Here is a 24,410-nt window from a genome sequence, read left to right as displayed (position 1 = left end):
ATACAGTGACAGTAAGCAAGTTCTCCTGTATTTATGGTTGCTATCCCCAACATGATTAGTAGTCTTTAAAGCATTTGATCACTGAATCATATTTGGATAGTAAGAAAGAGTGGCTCTCGTCATGACAGTCTATCCCTTCCTCCATACAACATGCTGTTGTGGCCAAGACATAGGTAGAATAGAAATTGAGCAAGCTTATTCAATGTGCTGATTGGGCAGATATATAGTATGTCCCTATTTCACTCTCAAGCATGGAAAGGCTAGTCGTGTTCTACGCATGCCAAAGGTCTATTGCACTAGTACTAAATCAAAGTGGTAAAAACAGCACCAATAGGCACATTCAGTGGCTAACCAACATTTCACCTCTGCTGCATCAAAAAAGCTCTCACTAATACACACCTCTTCAAGAAAAAACAAAACAAAATTACACTCTTGAATAGCGTACATTTTTAAAGAAAATATTTCTGAGAAAATTTGAACACATTGAGCTTAACAGCTCAATGTATACAATGCATTGCTGGGCAGGTTGGTAAATGGACTTATTAAACATATACCAGATATTGGAACTGTCTCATCGGATATCTGATTTTAGAGTGTCTTTGAAAGAATTGATCCATCAAATTTTTTGCAACGAGATTACAGAAGAGCTTGGTGATGAAAACTGTCCTTCCAGATTAGAAAACATCATGGTGATCTACAGTGGCCGCGTTATTTTTGATAAGCTTTGTTAACATAGCAATGCAGCCAAAAGCGTCATAGTTGTCTGCCGTGTTGAGAAAGAAATCTGCATAGCTTTCCCAAGATTCCACGAGAATGTGTAACCTTTGTTTTGGTAATTCCTGAATATGTATGAGAGTGATAGTATCGTTATACCACCAAGTATGATAGGACGGCATCAGTGATGTATACGTAAGTGTTTTGATTCATGAATGTCGATCTTTACCCTCACACTGCAACTAAAGAGTCTGTACTAGTATTTTCAATGAGTACTGATATCTATCTTTACTACTGACATTAATGTATTTATTGTTTCTCTTTCCTGACAAAAACTCAAAATGAGCTTTGGAGTATGTACAAAATAAAACAAGTAAAAATATTTAAACATTCTTGTCCTCAGGTTCATTCAGGCTATGAGACATTCGAATAATTCGCAAGAGAAATGTGGGAGTAGGCTAGCGAACAAAATGTTTTGTAATTCATTACTTGTAGTCTTTAATTATTATGCAGTTATGACATCAATAAAAACAATCAAAGGTGAACAAAAGCAAAAGCACTGCCACTATAGCTAAATATGTATATTATTGGACACGTAATTAAAAATTGCAGTTTCTACTTTCACTGGCGTTGAATTTTTTTTCCCCACACTTTGGGAGGCACAAAGTTCGAAAGCCAGTTTGTGTGGCCGCTTACCAGTTTTTCTCACGAAGAGAGTTTTACCCAGTAGTACTGAATGATGGTGTGAATCATATCTCAAGAAAGCGGGCTCTTTTTTTAAACTAACTCCGCCTGATGTATTTTGTGTTCGTTAAGCGCTGTGTTTCTAATGAATTCGTACCAACAGGATGGCCTCTTAAGTCTCGCACTCTCTTCTACCAGTCTCCATTCCTCCCACTAATTCATGCCGTTATCAATTGCAAGTTTCAAATCTAATCCTCAAACTACTCTTCCACTGTCACCTCTTACCAACAAGCTCCTTCCACATGATAAACCTCTACCCTCTTAAAGAAAACAAGCAGGCCATTCACTTCTTATGGTTTCTTGTTTTCATGACTAGACAGGTGGCTTATGAGGTTGGATTTCCTCGAAAATGATGCATTGCAGTAGTGACATGCAAAAGGGCGCTCTCCAGTGTGAGTGCGCATATGGTTCACAAGGATTGTTTTCGTTGAGAAAAACGCACTGCAGTTGTCACAAGAAAAAGGACGCTCCCCTGTGTGGGTGCGCACGTGGTTCTTGAGGTTCGATTTAGATGAAAAAGATGCATTGCAGTGGTGACAGGAGAAAGGACGCTCTCCTGTGTGGGTGCGCACGTGGTACTTGAGGCTCGATTTCCGTGAAAAAGATGCATTGCAGTGGTCACAGGAAAAAGGGCGCTCTCCAGTGTGGGTGCGCACATGGTACTTGAGGACAGTTTTCGTTGAGAAAGATGCACTGCATCGGTCACAGGTAAAGGGACGCTCTCCTGTGTGTGTACGAATGTGGTGTTTAAGATGCGTGCGTTCAGGGAATGCAGCTGGACACAAGTGGCACTGGAAGGGCCGCTCGCCGGTGTGTTTGCGAAGGTGTCTTCGCATGTTTCCACTGTTCTTGGTAACATAGGTGCACTGTCGGCAGGAGTACAGTCCACCTTCTACGAACATGAGTGAATGGTCCTGCTCATGGGATGCTGCACAAGATATCATGCAAAGAGAACAGAAAGGGCATTGAAAACTATGTTACCTACATTGTCTGCAAGTGGACTACCGCACCATGTAATAAAAGAATGTTGCTGCACTTATAAATGAAGTACAAAATTATCTTTGCCTATTCAAACTGTATGTTAGTGCAGCAGTAACTGTGCTATGACATGACACGTTTTACAACGGTTCCCACCTATCTGTAAGTAAATGCTCCACTTAATATATGGTAAAACCTGCAAATACACAAGGGCTCGATTAATATGCAATTACAATACTATGCCTAAACAGCCAAATATCTTAATTACATGCCATGACATTAAGCAGCATTACATTGAAGTACTTATTATACTTCAATCTAATGCTGCACAGCAACAGAATATGTTCAAATTTCAACACATGAAGCATAAGGAGTAAGATATTAAAATCGTTGGCAAAGAAGCGAATGGCATCACAGCTTTTCATGGGCAACTGATGTGGCACTTATGTAGATGGTACAGGACATTGGTAGTTTATGAGCACAATAGCATGTTTATACGCTTCTCATGTCCCCATCGTGCTTGAATGAAAGTACAATTCACCATAAAATACGAAGTGAGGTATTCACCACATAATGTTTCATACCTTTACATGATTACATAGACTTTTCACTACATATCCAACTTTATCAATTTTTAACAATATACACTCAACTTCGACAATCTCTATACATTGATTCATGCTTAGAAGACCACCTTACGATGCCAAAATGGTCACATGAAACAAAGCACTGAGCTCAACACACCATAAATGTGCTTTACACATCACCTGAGACAAAAGGAAAAATGAGAAATGAATGATCAAAGCAAAACGATAGTTATAGCGCGAGAATAAAACGACGACACAGAGACAAGAAGGACACGAAGGACACCTTGTCTCTGTGTCGTCGTTTTATTCTCGCACTATAACTATCGTCATGCCGTACAAACTAGCAAGAATTTAACATTAAAGCAAGAATTCACTCAATTCAAGAAACCTCTAAAGGCCCTCAAAAAAAATATAATACATAGGGCAGTGGGAAAAAGATAATATATATACAATGCAAAAGATACACATCAAGCATAAAAAAGTTTCAAACAAAACAACACTTGCTTAAGCATAATGAAAAAGCCAACACAATAACACAACACATTGGAAATATTGAAAAATATTTGTAAATGCACTACAATATGACAGAATAACATAATAATAAAGCACAATATAAAAAAGTAAATAACACTTGGTTATAAATTTTTGTCATTATTTATTGAAATGTTGCTTTCTATTGCAATGCTTCAAGGCAGCTGGTTCCACTCATTCATCGTTTTTAGAATGAACAAATCAGCAAAAGATGAGGTACGGCATGTGATGCATTTGATCTTGAGAGGACGATCCGAGGCATAGAAACATGGCTAGAGGTTACTGAAAGAAGTCATCATGAAGCAATGGATAATGATAGTATGTATGCAAAAGAGATAAAGGAGCAAGCTTACAATAATGGGATAGGTTATCAACACTTGCACGAGATTTTAGGGCCGTGATAAGGTGAAACGAAAATAGTCAAATAAAATGAGCATGAGCAGCAGACTTATGCAGAGATTCTTTGTTATCAATTACATTATACTGGTTCCAAATCCCATATGACTGAAGCCTTGCCAATTTTAGGGCACGTTCGGCTAACATATGAAAGTTTTTGCACATGTGCAGGAGCATGACACAGATTACGCTTTAGCATCCCATGGCAGCGTTTAGTAGCTGCAAAAACGTAATCCACATGACAGTTCCAGGAAAGGTTGGTTCGTAGGTGTAGTCCTAGATATCTGTACGACGTGACTTACTTTTTGTGTGCGAATAAATGTACATGTGATTGGGATGTGGCTAGAATTTCGTGTAAAAGAGACGAGGTTAATCTTGCAGTGATTTAGCCTGATAGGCAATGATAAACACCATTAATTGGTCAGATTATAACAATTGTTGTTGCTCGTCACTTTGGCGGCACAATATACAATGATGTCGTAAGCGAACAATATAATAAAAATGATGAAACATTCGGTGGCAAAAAAGAACATAGAAACATTTCATCAAACATAAGTGATTATTACTTAGCATGAGACACTGTGAAAGAAATAAAGTTTGATTGTCAATATTATTAGAATATATTGTTGAGCACTAGTCAGAGAGAGACTCACAAGAGTTTTACAAAGAAAAGTAATGATTAGGTAACACCACACTAGTGCTATATTACTATTATTTGTATATTGCAGAATAATGTCAAAGTGCCAATAACAAGCATGGAACATTGCAGTTACTTATTCATAAAACTGTTTCTCATTGTGCATATAGTTGAGTAAAGATGTGGTTTAATAACTATTTAGACTGAAGCTGTGCTTCGTAAGGAAGGCACGATTTCGTTACACCATAGTTTTCGGAACATATATCTTAATAGAATAATTAATGTCTTCCCAATTTCATTTGAATAACAACGCAGAAACTGCGTGGAGAGTTTCCCTCGTTTCAATGCAACCAGTCCTTAGCAGTCCACAAACATTTTAACATCACCGTCACATTCTCATGTTCATAATGCATTAAGCTCCAACATAAGTGTAAAATGGCGCATAATTTCTACGAAGGGGCAGGTGCACTCCATTCCTGTCAATATCCAAAGTATGCAACTTTGCTTCTTCATTGAAGAGATAAACACATCTGCAACAGTCCACAGAACACTGTTAAGCCAGCACAAATATTGCAGAACACTGAAACATACTTTTACTATTAGCACAAACCAGTCTTGATCGTTAGAAATAATTTAATTACTGTTATGGCCATACCTAAATGACTACTTTTTCAGTAATTTGTCAGGTGAAATAATATATACTTTTGAAAAAAAAAAAAAGAAATAAACAAGTTCTGCACATAGGGTGATTCAATTTAGAGCAGTTGAAGTTGAAAATAAAAAATGAATTTAAAGAGAAAGTTTCAGTTTCAGCACAAGGCCGAAGCAATACATGCAATATGATGATTAGTGGAGTTTTGTGGCGCAAGGGCCATGGGTGGCCGAAGAGCACCATGTCTTTTGTGTGATGTAAGCCATGACCAATTATTGCGATGACCGGGTGTATTACAGCTGTATAGAGGCCTAAAAACATGTGCTGTATAGAGGTGTGCATAAACTATAAAATTATGACAGTGATACACGATGTGATGTATGGGTATGAAATGAATAACAAATGACCATGGTTTCTGCAAGTGAGTGATTATAAAGCAGCGCGAGTGTCTCCTGAATGCCTTTGAAACCAAAAGCGAGAGGCAGGTACTTCTCAGAGTAGCTACTGCAGCAACAACCTCTGTGGAGAGATTATGCTATGGATTTCCTTTAGATATTATGATGTGATGTGACAATATGATGTGAAAGCAAGAATTATATCTAAAAAACGCAAAAAATGACATATATTTAAGAAGCATTTTTTTTACCAGTGAACATCTGAGGATGAAGTCGGTATGAACTGTCGGTAAGCTAACAGTAAGTTGACCATTGTGGTAAAGAAACGCTGCCCTGGAGAGTGTGCATCATGCTTTGACGTAGAAAATTGGTGTGCGGGGCCGATTTAGTATTTCAAGGTGCGCGGGAATCATCATGATGGTGATCGCGGTAAAACTAAGAGCGCGCCTATGCGCGTGCTCGTGCGCGTACCACGTGAAAAAGCTCCCGAGCCACGGGGACAGCTCGGCTAACCCCAGAGAGCAGAGCGCAAGGACAAGTTCGGGCCACGCCCCGGCTGCTCGTTCTGACCCTCCGTGTCCAGGCCTCGTCTCGGCGTTGAAGTCCTCGGGTGCGTCCTGGACTGGGCATCGTCCCACCTCACCCCCACATTGGTCTGAAGCAACGTTCGTCACGGCCAGCTGCTGTTCTGGTCTCGGAGCGAGACGCTGTCCCAGGTCTGTTCGCGGCGGTCGGCGGTTCGCTGTTCTCGGTGGTGTACAGGCAAGCCCAGTCGTTGACCACCGTACTGGGATGCCCCTGGCGGTTATCTTCTAGACCGGGCTCCGCCTCGGTACGAGCTCCGCAAGCACAAGGCACACCGCCTCCTGACTACCAGAGAGCTCAAGGTCAAGCGCAACGTTCACGCCCCAAGAGTAGAATGTGAGTGGACGAACAAGAACATTAACTCCCTTTCGCGTAGGACCGTGAACGCGTGTATATATGTGTGAGTTTATGTTGTGTGTATCCATTTGTCAGTCTTCGTGTATATAAAAGTCTCTCGTTGTCCTCGAACGTCCTCTGTCCTCATCTGGCTAACCTGTGCCCACAGTTGCCCACAAATTTTGGCGAGCCTGCCAGGATAGATCGGCCTTACCTTCTTGCCGAGAGCCAGACGGGCGGGACGAAAATCTGTGTAAGTTACTGTGTAACTTAGATAATCTGTGTAATTTACTGCTTTCTGTAGTTTTAAATGTTCAGTGTGTTGAATGGTAGCAAATATAGAAAAAGCTTCTGCAGTGGAAATGCTTGTATCGGGATACATAATGCTGGCCTCCGAACAAGATGGACCGACCGCTGCGTATGACACAGAAGAGAAAGACTTTGAAGTGTCTGTAAAGAACTAAGGATGTGTACTTGTGTTGCAGTTCCAGGAAGTATGTGCAGATATGTGGAATGGGCACGTGCTTCGTGACCTCCACGAAAGACACATCGCAATGTATAGTCGGCCACTGCCATGGCGACAGGTATGCTGCAGGAACCACCAAACAGTGTTCACGTGGCACACTTGTTTCCTCGGCTAGGCCTCCAACACAAAGCGAGTAGGGCTTTCGAAATAAGGGATGGTTTTCAAATAGCACAAACTGGACATATCATTCATTGTGATGCATGATGGGTGCATTTTGTCTGCGTCCACTTTCAGACAGTTATCAAAAGAAATGTATCATTGCTGCAGTTGAAGCAAACACTTGTTTGATCATACGTACAGGCTTTCCATAAGAATGTTTCGAAAAGCCTTCGTAGAAAGACGAATGCCCAAACGGTGGATAGGGTGAAGCATTTTCAAGAGGCTTGTCGCAGCAGATTGATAGATTATCCCATGTTCAAGGTGTATGCATATAAAACTTCTATAAATATTCATCAGGTATTTACTGCCCTTTGATGTCCGGGACAGAAGCTGGAGTATATTTATAGCCTTAGGCACATGTTCATGAGTTATTTTATATGTGCTACGAGTGATAGTTTCCTGTCTAATATTACGCCTAAAAATGTGAGTTCAGTTTTTACAGTTAACAGCTGACTGTGCAGGTCTATGTCTGGATCAGGATGGAGATCTCTGTTTCCTGAAAATTAAAGATGTGATTTTCATCGGATCAAGGGTGAATCCATTCTCGTCTGCCCAATCGGTGACTATTCAAACCAAGTTGAACTTGCCGCTCACACATTGCGATTGTAGGACTTAAAACCAATTTCCATGTCGTCGACATATGTGCAGTGAAACATAATGAGTGCAATGTAGGAATGTAAAGTATTCATTTTTCTAATAAAACGTGAGCAACTCAAGACTGTACTTTGCGGAACTCCACTCCCCTGGACAAATGTTCGTGACATTACTCACCCGGACACGAAAAGTGCGGTTGTAGAAATAAATTTTGATTATGGTAAGCATGTCTCACACCTAAGTGTGGGAGATCTCGCAGTATGTCACAGCGCCATGTCATGTCATGCCCCTTCTTCTAAGAATACTGCAAGCAAAAATTGTTTGTGAGCAAAAGCATCGTGGATTTGTGCCTCGGTGCATAGCAAATGGTCAGCAGTGGATCTACCCTCACGAAATCCACACTGGTATAAGTCCACTCGTTTGTTTCCAGAAAATATATTAGTCCGTAGTTAATCATCTTTTCAAAAAGCTTACAATGGCAACTTGTTAGTCTGGTCGGCCATTAACTTCCAATGAGGTACAGATCCTTGCCGTTTTTCAAAATTCGAATGACATTAACCTCTTTCTAAAAAAATAGGGATCTCACTGGAGAACCATATAAAATCGTACAGAGAAAGTAAGGTTTGGCGCGTTTTGGGAGGTCAGTTTTTTAAATATTTTATACACAACATGGTCAGAACCTGGTGCGGAATTACTGCAGCTATTTAGCAATGTTAGTAGCTCAGCCACGCTGAAAGGTTGGCTGTACACCTCGTATTTTGTACATTTCCGTTCTAGTTTCTGTTTCATAACTCTCATTTTTGTACCGCTGGAATTCTTTAGAAAAGTGCTACAAGCTGGAGACCTGCGGCCCAGCTGACTGTAACGCAAAGTGCAGCCCGCCACCGTGCACTACATCTGGATCACTCCAAGGCTCCCGGTTTTCTGCCGCACCCAATGCCTTGCCCCAGACCGCGCGCGCATAGCCAAGGCAGAGTTCGAAGCCATGCTTCGAGAAGGCGTCGCCCGTAGCTCCGATGGTTCACGGGCCCCCCCCACTTCGCCGAAGGTTTGCGTAGGTTCGCAATTGCATTCATGCCAATTTCAATTGAACAAGAGTGCAGAAAAGTGAATTGCCAATTTCACTCATTTCGATACAACCAAGCCCAAGCTGCAGTCAGCAGTCACATCGCCATCACAATCGCACGTCCACAGAATATAAAGCTGTGACATAATCCTTAAATGAATGGTTTCTGGGTGGACACTGGTGCAACGCTTTCCTGGCAATATCCAAAGCATGAGACTTCTTCGTTTCTCCGTAAAGAGATGGACACATCTGCAAAAGCACACAGGCAAATGTTAAACCCTGCACAAACAAAACGATACACTCAAACATACTTTTATCACTGGCATCAACTCAAGTTCATAGTTGAAGATTTTATAATCAACTACATTCTTTGTACTGTATTTGAGTGACTACTCTTTTAATAGCTATTTTCACACTTGAAAAAACAAGCTCTACATAGGGCAATATAATTAAGCACTTGAATTTGGATTGATAACATATGCATTAGTTGATGCCAAGATATCAAACATGTAGACAGTTTTTTTTTTTTTCATTTTGCAGAACATTTCAAAAGTGTCTTTTTTGGTGCACTTTGAGGAGAACACACATGCGAAACTCTAGCTAGAAACTAAATGTAATATTAGAGTACATTTTCGTACCACGTTGTCAATCTTACCCATCCACATATGAAATGCGTTTTCAGTGTTGTTACATACCTTTTCACACAGAAAAAATTTATCAGCACAAATACTGAAAACTAAAAGTTAACGGTGATGATGAACAACACATACAGGGTTGTAAATGATCCAATGATGGATACCTAAATGTTATAAATTCTTCAGCATAGCAACTGCTGTTTCTGAGGCTGACTGACACACTGAACCATGGCAGCCATAGTTAGTTGGCTTAATTTACACAGCGAGGCAAGTCTACTCCTGTCATCAGAGTTGGCTCTAAGTGCCACATGTGCAGCAACTCGCTCTGAGATTCCCATGCAATCAACTGCCACCATTTGTGAGATCTGCCAAAATTTTGAGTGTTTGTACTCTCCTTTTTGGACAATCTGGGCGAACGCTCTGTAATTCATAGTGACTCGTAACCTCATCATTTGCTATTAAAGTTGGAAAAGCGACATGCTCACGAATGTGCTAAAGCTCATGGAGCCACGACGATTTTAACAACACAACTTTCAGTCAGTTGAAACTCTTTTCCAGTGGATGAGTGACTTGTACTGTGGTTGAAGAATGTTTCCACATCGACTTGCAGGTGGTCACAATATTAAAAAAGCTCATTCAACAGTTCCTTTTAATAGTGTAGTTTACTGTGCAATTGTGTAAAGAGGGGATGAAAGAAGGTGATATATTCCTTGACCTGAAGCTCATCCACTGGAAACCTGTAAGCCCCAATCTCACCAAGATGGAATAAATGAAATAACATACAGAGTTTAATGCAAAAAAAAAAAATAATTTTAAATGCCTATCAAAATACTACTTAGGTATTGTATGATAAACGCAGGAATGAAGTTCATGATTCCCAAAATTACAGCGACAAACTTAAAACATGAATGACATTCTTCTGGTACACACAGAACTACAGAAATGATGGTGATTGAATGCTAGAGGAGTGCAATTTGTAGAACATTGAGTAGAAGGAACAAAGTTGACGGATGTGAAGTAAGATTTAGTATGATAATTATTATCTGGGATTTTACATCCCAAAACCACATCATGATTGTGAGAAACGCCGTGGTGGAAGGCTCAGAAAATTGCGCCCATGTGGCGTTCTTCAACATACACTGACATCACATAGCAGACAGGCATCAACCACTTTGCCTCCCCCAAATCGCAACCACTGTGGCCGGAATCGAAGCTGTGACCATTGGGTCACCAGGAGACCACTGCAGTCACTGATCCACCGTTGTGGACTACATTCAGTACAACGACCTGCTACATTCGAAGCAAGATAACCTATAGTTTCTCCTCAGATGCAGGAAGTTTCGATCATTTTGTAGTATATACAGCCCTCCAGAACAACTGCATCTTCAATGAAGAGCCATTTGCAAAATATAATGCAATCACATACTTAGGGATACATGCTATCATTACTGGCATTGAGAAGGAGCAGCACAAGTACACATGTCCAACAAATTAAAATGCCCCGAGTCTTTTTGTTTCATCACAACCTTATCATCTAAACAAACTCAACACATCTGAAAGTCCAAGCAACTCAAGGCAAGCTAATTAAAGGCCAAAACACTATCACTAGTAATGTATGTGAAATTGGCGCACTCATTCAAACACTTCTCAAACATTGATTGCTTTAATCAAATAGAGCAACAGTCTGGCAAGCACATTATCACAAAGATATCAAGTTGTTTCGATTGTGACCTTTCATTTGTGAATTTCAAGTAAAATCATTTTGTTCCTTTAAGGCAACCGAAAGTTGTAGTTTCAGGGCAACTATAATGACAGACAGAATGAACCACGGGAAATTTGTCGGAAGCTCAACATGTCAATTCTTGAGCTACAAGAGTATGCAGGGTGCAGTATTTGTTGTATCTGGTTCCACCAGGAATGAAGGAACAATAAGAGTTATCTGTAGCATTCCATCCCTGGAAACAACTTATACGAATTGCAAGTGCAAAAAAGGCACAATGAAAGCTAGCACAGTTTTATATTCATTACGGTACATTTATAAAATGAGCTAAATGAGGGTGCAAGAACAGCTTATTCTATGCAAAGAGCACGAGATTACACAAAATATGCCAACTGTTCTCATAGCCATGTTTTGTGTGCAATTACAATTCCTTCCCTTTTTCAAGCAGATGCTTCCCAGTTCTCAAAACATTTATATAATGACATCAGGGCGTCACATCGGTCCAATAGAAGTATGCGTGCCATAATAATTTTGCAAAATTCTAATATACTTCATTTCGTGAAGCCAGGTTGTGTGGGCTTTAACGTCCCAAAACCACCACGTGATTATGAGAGACGCCTTAGTGGAGGGCTCCGGAAATTTCGACCACCTGAGGTTCTTTAATGTGCTCCCAAAAAGCCAGGAGAGAATGAAGTACAGAAAAAATAGAGAACAGTACTTGTAGTTCCTAAGTGACGTGTACGTAACAACTACAAAAAGTAATACAAACATATTAAGCAATACGAAAAAAGGAACTGCCCCTGTATCTTATGCGAGACACTGCACGACTCCCATGTCCCTAGCCACTGCCAAGAAAGTGGCACATTATTTAAAACTGTTTTCCCAAAAAAGCTGTAGCATTCTCAACACTCGCATCAGGAAATGTAAAGTTTCCTACTCTAGCCTGAATCTTCCTTTGAGGAAGCAATGAAACTGTTGTAAGACGATTCCTTGCCAAATGTCCCAGTCTTGTTTGTGACCATTTCACACATTATGGAAAAATTGTGCTGACTTCTTTTACAAAGGCCATGTATTGGTAGAACATTCTAGAGAAAAAAAATGTTTTGGTCACGTGGGAGCCTTCCCAATTTGGTATAATTTCGTCCAAGTAACGCTATTGAGACTATCCTTTCTTGTTTCAAAACAAAGGTCTGTGTACATATTTAAATGAAACATTTGGATAAATGGTTCGAATCTGTCATATATGGCTCCAGCAATTTTTTGAGAATATTCTATGTTTGCATTTTTTCTCTTTTATTGATGCCCTGTTATGTATGAATACCCCAGCAATCACTAATTACTCTACAAGTTATATATTTCTGAGTGAAAGTATTTTCAGACCACTGAATTTTGTAAACAATGTAAGCAAAAATCAGCAATTTGAGGAAATCTTCCTTTTGGCTCACATTAAGATGCAATTTACATAATGTCGCAAAATCCAATTTAAGAGCAACTTCCTACCTCAATTTACAGCACGTAAGTTATTGTCAGATGGAAGCATGAGTTATTACAATAGATTTTGGAGTTTCCTATTCATGACAATGGGCAACTCAGTTAACGAATCTGCCATATTATCTAATGGGAAAAGACCGCAAGTTGAACATATGCAGGACAACCTAGTCTTTGAGATGACGTGCATGAACCTCGGATGCCTTAATGCACCTTTATGCGTATTCAATTCACATATAAATTACAAAAAACTTCAGCATTAGTTTTTTTTTTCTTGAATGCGTCACTATACTGTGTTGACACGCTCCTGCCATGTCGATGCAAGCCCTTTCCTTGTATTAGACATCCTAAGAATGGTGGACTGGACGGGAACCGGAAGGACAAGCGGATGGTCTTGGCCAAGAAGCTAGGCTTCACAATGTCAAGATGCATGACTGTTCGGGATGGGCACACATTCGAAATCTCCTACTTGCACTGTACGCTATTAAACATTTGTGATTGTGCGGGCACGTTTGTTTGTCGCCCGAAGGACATCTTCAAGACAACTACGATAACAAAAATGATAAAAACACGGGTCAGCAGTTTTCAAATTTTCTTTCCTGCTTTTTCAAGTCACTTTCATCGCGGAACCCTGGTGTCATGCGAAAAAGTGGACTGTTATTTTGAAGCGGCTACTTACTGTCACAAATCATGATGCAACAGGTTCAGTAATTACACACGTGCGCACATACCTATACTTACGGGTACAAGTATGATCACTGGCGTCGGAAAATCTTTGTGTCAGTCACTCAGAGCCTGCTCATTATATTTCTGCAGTCCTGACGCACATAAAAATATGCGGAGTTTAATATCTCGAAACCATGAGATGATTATGACACACGCCAAAGTGGAAGACTCCATAAATGTTTACCATCTGCTGTTCTTCAACATGCACTGAACTCGCACTGCACACAGGCCTCTACCATTTTGCTTCCGTCTATATGTGACCGCCGTAGCCGGGATCGAAACTGCAACATTCAGGTCAGCAGCCGAGCAACGTAGCCACTGTTCTATAGAGCTGGATAAATCCTGAGACACAAAGAGAGAAACTATACAACACACATCTTTTCTTGCATACTAATTTTCCATGTTTTCTGGTAAAACAAATTTCATATGACATGAATAATTTCAGCAATCCCGCGAAGTTCGTTTCATTGAGGTCTTCCTGAAGTAGTCTCAAGAGAGTTTACGAATGGTTTTTGAATAGCCACTCATCCAGCTTACGCTGTGACTGGGCCACGCTTTCCGTGCAGGCCTGCCATTTTTTCTCTCAAGATTTATGAATTTCAGTGGTCTGAAAATACATTTATTGACAAAAGTACCTTCGGTAATAATTGTTGATTACTGGGGTATTCACAGATGGTACGGCATTACAAGAAAAAAATATTCAAACATAGATTATATAGGCAAAATTTGCGTAGGCGTACCTGGCAGAAAAATTTAAGCAATATTAGCGAGACTGAAGTTCCTCAAACAAATGCTTTGGATTATTATGTACATCAATTTTTTAAGTGAACCAACAAATGATACTCTCAGAATTACTTCTTTAACAAGTCTCACTGTTCCGACATTTTGCGAAATTCGGACTGCTCTCACGTGACCAAAAAATTTTCCTTCTTTGAAATATTCTGCCAATCAGCTGTTTTCCAAGAAATAAATCGACAATATTTTGTTCTACCACATTCGAGATCGTGGCCAAAATGGCTGGGACATTTGGCATGGAATGACCCAGCCTATACTAGGGTAGAACTTCCTTTCGTCTGTTAAATATACACTGCTTCTGATAATGCCATCATAAAAAGACGAGTGCTTTGTTACGTAAGGAAATTCATTATACTAAAGCCTGCTTTTGAAATGATTACATAATAAAAGTAAACTACTCCTTAATAAACTTGCAGGAAATATGAGAACTTGACACATAATTGACCCGACTTCAATTGCACACCTGTCTCTCTTACCTTCCCAATACCATATCTAATATGCAGGTGCTAAAAGGCTAAACTCATTAATGCATTTACAGCGAATCCCCACAAAGGCAAGTCAAATCTTTCTCATCAAGCAAAGCTATGAATTTGCCTAAAAATTTATTCTGTTATTGCATAACATATTTCATTCTATGACCTACAACACTATGGCGAAATCAATTCCTGGGGCACTTGAAATAGCATGAAAAGTAAGAATATGACAAGTAATACTTATTGCATAAGGCGAATGCAAAACGTAAAGGTTATGGGAAGGTGAGGAGGGAGAGGCGGTAGTGCAATGTGATGTCGTGGTACAAGAGAAGCGCGTCTCGCGCATTCATTCCTGGCGGTGGCTGGCTGGCTCGGTCAGTCAAATCGCAAGCAATAGAATTGTCCACCTCGTTGCCTGGATGATGCGCGTGAGCGGGTACCCAGATGATATAAACGGGGCAAGAGGAAATGGTGCCAGACCGCACGATGCGTGCTGGCGGCACCACCCGTATTACCGCGTAGTTGTATACCGCAGGTTTGGAGTCCGAGAAAATGTATTCTGCTGAGGTTTGTGTTATGGCGAGAGCAATAGCTGCCTCTTCAGCCTCGACAGAGATGGAAGTACAGATGGAGGCGGTAATGAAAGATCGGAGGGAGTTGTCGGTGACTGCGAGGGCGTGGGCTGCATATTGGCGATACGGGGGGGAGGGGGGGGGGGCATACACATAAGCCAAGTCGGGTTACCGTCCGAACTTGCGTCGAAGCGCGAAGGCTCGCGCTGCTCTACGAGAGGGGTGGTGTTCGTGAGGTATATATTTTTTGAGGGGATCGATGGCTAGAAGGGAAAGAGACGTGGGAAGGGATGGGCAGTGAGATGGGAAGAGACAAGAGAGGGGAGAGTTTAAGGGTGGAGAGAAGTGCGCGACCTGGCCGTGTGCGAGAGAGACGAAGGAGCTGGGCCGTGCGATAGGCCTTCGTCAGCTCATCAGTACCCATCGACAGTAGCCGATATGTCGAGGTAGATGTGGAAAGGGACAGGGCCGACTTATACGCCTGACGAATAAGGCAGTTGACTTTGTCTTTCTAGGTGCGAGAAAGGAAGCGATATGGTAGAGAATAAACAAAGCGGCTGAGAACAAAGGTCTGAACCAGGCGGCGGAGGTCATGTTCGCGCATGCCGTGTTGGCGGTTCGCAATGCGGGGTATGAAGTGCATGGTCTGGTGTACAGTGTTACTGAGTTGAATGATGAGGGTAGTGTGCTTACCACTGGACTGAAGAAAGAGTTCAAGGATGCAAAGGGTAGAGACGAGAGGAAGTGGTGTGCCATCAACGAAGATGGTGAGTGGAGAAGGAGACAGGGGAGCCACTCCCTGAGGCAGGAGGAGCAAAAGCCCCGATTCGGTCGCAGAGCAGCTCAACCCGATAGCTCGGGCGTGAGATGTCACCGCATCCACACCCGACTGGAGAATGGTCTCCATGTCGCCAAGATTGCCGGTGGTCATCCAAAAAGTGATGTCATCGGCATAGAAAGCATAAGATAGAGCTGATATTGTGCTAAGCTTGCGTGCCAGTTGGAAGAGGTTAATCTTAAAAAGATGAGGGGACAGTACCCAGCTTTGGGGAGTACCATTGCTGCTTAAAGAAAAAGAAGAAGAAAGTGGGCCATATGAAATTTCTGCTGCACGGTAGGTGAGGAAAGCAGTAATGTAAGCATGTACACGGTGTCCGATGTCAAGGGAGGAGAGAGCGTCCAGAATAGCTGTGTGGTGTACATTGTCGAATGCTTTGGTTAGGTCCAGCGTCAGGATAGCTCGAGTGCGTTTTTGGTGGGATGGGTATAAGACATCCTTGGAGAGCTGGTTGGAGCATGACATCTTGGTTAGACAACTGCAGACGAAACCCGAACATGGAGTAGGGATACAGGTTATGGTCGTCCAAGTAGGTTTGGAGGCAGGCCGCGATGACATGCTCAAACAGCTTGCCAAGGCAATATGTCAGAGAGATCGGGCGGAGGTGCTCGAGGGAAATGGGTTTGACATGTTTGGGGATGAAAGGGACACGTGCATGGGTCCAGGAGGGGGGAAGAGTACCAGCCTGCCAATGTTTGTTGAGAAGGTTGGTAAGGGATTAGAGGGAGGCGGTATCTAGGTGGCGGAGAGCCTTGTTAGTAATGTGGTCCGTCCCCTGAGCTGAGGTTGTGCAGAGCTTGAGTAGTGCAGCATGAATCTTTCCCAAAAAAAGTTCAGCATCAAGGTAGCTGTTGGAGGAGCCGGAGTAAGCAGGAAATTGAGCGCTGGGTCAGTGCAGATGTAGCGGTCCCCATCCCGGCTAGAAACTCAATATCCGTTAGTAAAGAGGAGTGAAGTAGAAGGGAGACATCCTTGCACTGGAATGCTTTGGTATGAGTGGGATCAAGCTGCACCCCGAGAGGCGACCAAGTGTCGCGGAAGCCAAGGTTGCCGGCCATGCAGTCTCACATTTGCCGGTCATGCGGTCTCATGTTTGCCAGCCATGCAGTCGCACGTTTGACCCCACTGTAGTCGTAGAAGAGAGGAGCAGTGCTCCTCCATGTCCACCGCGAGCCGGGCCAAATGGTGGCGCAGGCGGCGATTATGTTTCTGCGCCTGCCATCGGCGGTGGACAGCATGATAGGCCTCCCAAAAGTGCAGCAGACGGCTGTACTGGAGTGTGGATGTAGCGATGCCAAAATGGTCTCAGTACAGACTGAGAAGTCTGAGTTAGAAGAAGGAGAGGAAGCAGAGAGACGAAGGAAGCGGAAGTGATACCACTTCCCTATCTGGGTAAGACGAGTATGGAAGCGAGCAAGAGAGGGGAGTGGGAGAGTAGTGCAAAGAACGTAGTGATCGCTACCGAGAGAGATGGGCGCCGACAATTAAAGTCTTTTTACCGACAATGTGGACAGCGCGCCCCTTCTTGTTGCACCACATGCGCGATCGCGCCGACGGGCGGGACGCCGTCGCGGCATGGTTCCCGCTAGTGTGCGCGTACCTTTGCCGGCTGTAGGCCCGGCTCTCACCGGCGTTGCGAGGGTTAGCGAAGCCGATCGCATTCGCTAATGGTGACGTCAACGCCGAAGAGGCGCGATTCAGGGAAGCCGAACGCAAGCGTCGGCAGTGGAAGACCAGCAACACCTACGAGGTGCGAGTCAAAACACAGATCGCGTTCAAGAATACAGTCAGCGCGCGGGTAACACCGACGAGACGCGAGCCAAGGAAGAGCGCAAGCGTCTTCAACGAGTACATCCCGCCTCTCGGTTTAAAGATTGCGTTTTAAACAAACTTTTATAGGCTAGCGGCACTGTCCACTGACCAGAGGGAGTTGCACTGCTCACACTGTCCCCGTCTCAAAGTCGGTTAGGGGCACACAGAAAGTTGACGCGTGTACGCATCCCCTGTGGATCCCCGCTGCGAGCCACAATCAGCACGGTGATGTAGGGCGCGCGAGACGTGCGTATCGTGTTCCATTACAACCGACCTCGTCTTAATGCTGCTTTTTCTTTGGGGGGGGGGCATCCGCTAAGCTACGTGGTTTGTTACCTGCGCCCACATTGCTCGGGGTACGAATTACTCTCGGTTTAAACATTGCGTTGTAAACAAACGTTTATCGTACCCGCGCCCTCATTGCTTGGGGTACGAATTACGAACCTGTAATAACCCAATCTCTAACGACATTGCACAGAGCTTGTCAAAGAAAAAATAAGTAACATGAACCAGTTTGAAATTGAGACAAAGGAAATAAGAAGCAGTACATCACCTGCGAATGTTGGCTCAAAGGCCAAGTACAAACACTCCTATTCCTACGTAGGGAGCGCCGCTCTTGATGACCGGCGTTTTGCGCTCATTTGGCAGGCACAAGAAATCTAGGAGGCGGTGGTCCACCACATGATAAACAAACAAAAAAACCCATAAACTTTAATGAAAAAAAAAAAAAAACGCGCATTGAGCGTCATTTATTGGCACTCTATTCGCATCACAATTAGGTTCGGTTTTGAATTCGGATTAGACGCACGGACAAATTTTTCGTGCATTTCATTTTTCAAGAACCAATAAATTATTTTACTTATCGCATGTGCATGGCAAGCGAGAGTTTGCATACGTTCTCAGACAAAATACTGCGTTCAACCAATTGTTTGTCATTTATTTATAAACTTTTTCATTTCGTTTTAGTCATTGACCGTTACGCGAAGTCTGTTCCTGTAATTCTGCTGAGAACTAAACATGCATTCTCACTAGCGCATCGCGTCATGAGTGGCAGATGTAAAAAAAATAATAATAATAATACTGCTTCTAACGGGCCGCCAAGCTCAGCTTGACGGTCCCTACGCGGGATTAGCAGGGTGGCGCGGGGTCTCGCCTGCGTCTTCTCGGGACCAAAATAAAGTTTCAATCAATAAATATAAATAAATCAATCAACCAATCAACTGTTTCTTGTTTTTGTAAGCCTCCCAAAGCTTCGTTTGCTTGTGAGAGTTGAAGCTTATTCTCTGTGTTTAGTGTGCACCTCTGACTAGGCTTTTTCTCCAACTTGAAAGAAGTGCAAAGAACTTGCGGCCTGACGTAAGTGAGCTGACGAACTTCCTGCGTGCTCAATGAGCTTAGTTTCGGTTTCGCCTCGCGTGGTGCCTTGAACTTTGTATTTCTAAAATGTGGGTGCATCAATTTATGGCGTCATACAGCTCTTAAAATACAGAGAACTATCGAAGAATTATCAAAAGTTTTCTTCACTACTTAGTCTTCACTGTTTAGTTCATTTTAACCTTAGGTGCAGCAAAGTTTTTCCGCCTCTGCATAGTGTTCACCCGTGATGACGACAGGGACCTTACTGTCATGAAATTTCAATAAAATAATCTGTATCGTCTGCAAAAAAGTAAACATATAAACTACTGTGTAGTGAGTGCGTGTGTTTGTTTGGCATGGTTGAACTGGAAGGAACCGCCGACACCAATTTTGGAAACTCTAGATACACTTGGGTTGTTTGAGAGCCCTGCGTGCGGGGGCACTCGATCTTGACCGATTATTAGTGGCGAACGTTGCCCATGACATATTTTATTTATTTATTTATTATTATTTATTTTTACATACCGCAGCCTGTAAGGGCTATGGCAGGAGTGGGTAACAGGCCGGTACAAAACATGGTGTAATACTTTGCGAAGGAACGCAAAATACAAAGTGGCAATACATGGCATCAATAGGTGGCATAATGAAGACATGGTGGCAAGGAAGAGAACACAGTAAACAGTGAAACGGAAAAAGACAAACTGTCAAAGGGTATTTATGGAGAACAAGAATTCATTTAAGGGCAAAGAACATATGTCACCGGATAAGTTATTCCAAAGTTCAACATTTCGTGGAAAGAAGCTAAATTTAAACGTGTTAGTACGGGCATAGAATGGTGTCATATTCAAAGGATGGTATTGGCGTGTTGAAGAAGGTCTGGAACATGTTAAGTAGAGATCTTATGAAAGTTTGCACGTCGAATAAATTATATAATGTAATAACTTGAGAGATTCAATGTTCCTTCGCGATGAAAGTAGAGATAGGTTCAAAGATGGTAATGCTGACGTAGGTGAAAAAGCAGTCATAACGCCTGAAGATGAATCTAATGGCCTTTTTCTGTACCGATTCTATTTGTTTTATTTCGCACTGGTTGTAGGGGTTCCATACAGGTGACGCGTATTCGAGCACGGGGTGGATAAGGGTCTTGTACACAGTTAGTTTTGCATCGCTAGGGGCCGCAGATAGTGTACCCCGGAGGCAACAAAGTTTTTTTAGCGCTTTAGAAGTAATGTAATCAATATGGTGAGACCAGGACAGGTTAGGAGTGAAAAGCACGCCAAGGTATTTATATTGGTAAACTCTCAGCAAAGACAGTCCATTAATTGAGTAGTTGAAATCTGAAAGAACTAATGTATTAGTAAAGGACATGAACACCGTTTTTTTGTAGTTAATCATCATTTGCCAGGAACCGCACCAGTTACAGAAAGATGCAAACGAATAGTTGAGAAGGATGTGATCATTGGGCGAGTGGATTACATGATATAAAACACAATCATCTTACAATCGAATCTTACAATGAACAATATCAGGCAGGTCATTAACATAAAGGAAAAATAACAAAGGCCCGAGGATTGAGCCCTGCGGAACACAAGAAGTGATTTTGGCCGGGGAAGAAGCAACGGAATCAAAGCACACAAATTGAGAACGGTTCGAAAGAAAGCAAGAAATTCAGTGAACTAATTGTGGGTTATTGAGGATCTTATTTATTTTTTTGCAAGAGTTTTGAATGAATAACAGTGTCAAAGGCTTTAGAAAAATCGATAAATATGGCATCAATCTGATATCCTGCGTCAAGGTTCATGGAAATGTCATGTGAAAAGGCAATAAGTTGCGTCACCGTGCTGAACCCGCGTCGAAACCCATGTTGAAAATTGGACAGAAGGTTATTAGACTCGAGGAAGTTCATGATATGTTTAAAGGTTACGTGTTCAAGCATTTTACAAGAGTGAGGTTAATGAAATTGGTCTATAATTGGAAAAGGAGTGCTTATCGCCGGATTTGAAAAGAGGAAGGACTTTACCTATTTTCCAGAACGAGGGAACGGTACCGGTGCGGATCGTTGTGTTAAAAATAATTTCAAAATAGCGAGCACACCATTGGGAATACCGGAGTAGAAATGCATTGGGAATGCAATCAGGACCACTGCATTTTTTTACGTCTAGATTCAATATAAGGTTCAGAATGCCCTCTGCGGTAATTGTAATATTCCCAATGGAGATATTAGAGAGACGATTTCGGAAGGGAGGAACAATGTTATTGTCAACAGAAGAATTGGAACTAAAATAGTCATTGAAGGCATTTGGTATATCAGCTGCGTCACATAATGTTTCGCCATCAGAGGTGAATGAAGGCGGTAACGTGGATTTAGGAAGGATCGAACGCCAAAACTTTTTGGGATTAATTTTAAGCAGAGTTTGAAGCTGCACCCGATAATAAAAATCCCTAGCCGAGTTTGTCATCCGTCGAAGTTCTTCTTTCGCGAGATTGAACTTGGTGATAGTGTCAGGGTTATTGTTACGTTTAGATCGCCTGAGGCGATTCACACGGCGTGATAAGTGGAGAATGTCGCGATTCATCCATGAAACACTGGGATTAGTCTTTTTTGTTTTTAGTGGAATAAACTGCCGTATGCAGGAGTTAACAAGCCGCTTGAAGAAATCTACAAGGGCGTTAGTGTCACCACTGAGACTTAGCTCGTTGAACGCTTCAAAGCTATCGAACAATTCCTCGATAATAGAATTATCATCAGCGTTATTGAAGTCGGGGAAAGTTGGGAAAAGCGAACCAGGTTTCGGCAATGAAGAAGGAATGTTAACAACAACTGCACTGTGGTCAGATATTCCTTTGATTATCTCATAAGTGAAGCCATTCTGCGCAGCACGAGCACTAAGAAAAACCAAATACAGTAGGGCGTTGGACCTTGTGGTGCCAGTAACGATCTGGAGAAGCCACGCAGAGAGTGACAAATTTAGGAGTGCTTTGTTAATAATGGTATCTCGACCGCTGTGGGTCAATGCCGACCAGTTAACCCCAGGTGCATTGAAATCACCCAAGCAAACAAAATGTGCCGCAGAAAAGTTATGTTCAAGAATGAAATGGCTGAGGGAGTGAATGCTTTCAACCAAACACCCGGGAGGGCGATAAAATACACCGATTACAATTGACTTTTTAGGAAGATGCAGTTTGCACCATACTGATTCAGTAGCAGCTTGAGAAGGTAACACCAAAAACTTAAGGTCAGAACGCAGTAGCAAAGCAACACCACCACCTTTCGTATTAGAGCGATCAAACCTGACTGCGATGAATCCTGGTGGGGTAAATTCGGAATCAAGTATGCCATCGTGTAACCATGTTTCGGTGATTTCAATCACATGGGGGGAATACGAGGAGACAAGAGAAAGAAGGTCTGGAAATTTATTAGTGATACTCCTGGCGTTTAGATTAAGGAGGGTGAGGTTATCTGGTAGCTTACGGGCAGTTCAGGAAGGCGACGAAGAACTAGACTGAACGGATGCAGGCACAGAAGGGGGGCGGTTTACATTAACCCGACTTTTTACTAGCATGTTAAGGTTAGTGTCCCAGTAATGACGAATGCCGTCAATGTAAACATGGTCGAAACGTATTTTAACTGTGGAACCATTGCTACGATGAGGTGAGGTGGCCTCCCAAAGTTTCCTACGTAACAAACGTACTCGCATAGAATAATCTTTAGCAATGCAAAAACCAGTGCCTTTTAGCTTTCGAGCATTGCTCAGAATATCCATTTTATCTCTGAAATCCAACAGTTTGAGAATGACTGGACGTGGAAGGCCATTGTGTGCCGTAACGATACGGTGACAGCGCTCAGTACGAGGGCACTCCATTTCCAAATGCTCGGACATAAATTTCGCAACGATAGCGAGTAAAAAAACATTCGTTTCTTTTGATTCCTCGGGCAAACCATGGACGATAATGTTGTTCCTTCGAGAGCGATTTTCTAGTTCGTCATTTTTAGAAACAAGTTTTGATACTGTTTGTGATAAATGCAAAATCTCGGAACGATCTGGCTCCGACAAACTGTTCACATGGGAAGACGCCGGCATTGATTCGAGTGCTGACACACGCGCTTCAAGAGACTCAAGACGGGCGTTGAAGGACTGCTTAATATCAGAGATATCGCGCGCGATTTGCTTTTGACCAGCCAGTATCTGCGAAAGAGTTTCCGCAACTGTATCAGAAACGCCCGGAAAAGAAGTGGTTACCGATACATCAGAGGCTGATTTGGCGCGATTCGATGGTCCTGTGGCAGAATCACTTGTGTTATTAGTAACCTTAGGGAAGGTTTTCCTTGAGAGGGCCCGGGTTCAGTTCAACGTCACCGCTTAGGATAAGACGATGTAAGCAAAACACAATGTGCGAATAACATGAAACAACACTTTAAGGGTAGGCACAGAGCAGCAGAAAACGATCATCGCTTCTAAAGCACGCAGCATCTGCGAGGTAACATACCTGCAAAAACAAGCGGCGATCAGGCATAGTGCTCACGCCGCTCCTGCCTAGCCCACTGAAGAAGGTGCTGGGATGAAGTCCTTTTAAACGGGTCGAGTGTGACGTCACTTGGCAGGCGTTGGTCGTCTTCCAGGGGTCGCTGCAGGCATTCCGGCAAGGTGAGCGAGGCAGACAGCCCAAGATAGGGCTATCGAGCATCACCAGTCTGCCGGGCACGTCGTCGATAGGCGATTCCGGAGGGACCGCGAAGTTCGCATGCGCAGGCCAGGGTGATGGGTCAGGCACGATCCTTGGCTCAGCAGAACACAGCAGCAGGGCGGCGGACCAAAAAGCGAACTGCAAAAACAAGCGGCGATCAGGCATAGTGCTCACGCCGCTCCTGCCTGGCCCACTCTTTAATTTAGCTTCAAAGAAAGCGTGCATGCTCATCCGAAAATTCTGGAGCAATCGAGATTTTCTGTAGTTTGACGTAGACCGGTGATCGTCTCGGGACGTTGCAGAGGTCTATCAAGTGTTGTCAACGTCACAGCACGTTTGCGGGGCACTCAGAATAGCCAGACTGGCCTCCAGCGAGGACTATCGTTCGTCACCCGTGTCGCTCTATTGT

At 42.8% G+C, this 24,410-nt stretch overlaps 2 protein-coding genes across 13 annotated transcripts in view; both read right to left on the bottom strand.

Moving 5' to 3' along the window:
• The window catches only part of LOC142771727 (uncharacterized), a 189,086-nt gene that overhangs the window by 45,594 nt on the left and 119,082 nt on the right, over positions 1-24,410 (bottom strand). For all 12 annotated transcript variants that reach the window (XM_075873540.1, XM_075873544.1, XM_075873541.1 and 9 more), the window contains one exon: positions 23,804-24,139. In XM_075873540.1, the coding sequence (XP_075729655.1) occupies positions 23,804-24,139 (336 nt within the window). The remainder of the gene's footprint in view (positions 1-23,803; positions 24,140-24,410) is intronic.
• Positions 1,741-23,965, bottom strand: LOC142761689 (uncharacterized). Its single transcript, XM_075873556.1, has 2 exons — positions 23,840-23,965; positions 1,741-2,386 (listed from the first exon to the last, which is right to left on the bottom strand). The coding sequence occupies exon 2, from the start codon at positions 2,358-2,360 to the stop codon at positions 1,749-1,751; it is 612 nt and encodes a 203-aa protein (XP_075729671.1). The 5' UTR covers positions 2,361-2,386; positions 23,840-23,965; the 3' UTR covers positions 1,741-1,748.

This window comes from Rhipicephalus microplus, chromosome 9 (assembly GCF_043290135.1).
Source record: "Rhipicephalus microplus isolate Deutch F79 chromosome 9, USDA_Rmic, whole genome shotgun sequence".
Taxonomy (NCBI): Eukaryota; Metazoa; Arthropoda; class Arachnida; order Ixodida; family Ixodidae; genus Rhipicephalus; species Rhipicephalus microplus.
The sequence above is the reverse complement of the archived record's forward strand: the minus strand, read 5'-3'. Positions and strand labels throughout refer to the sequence as shown.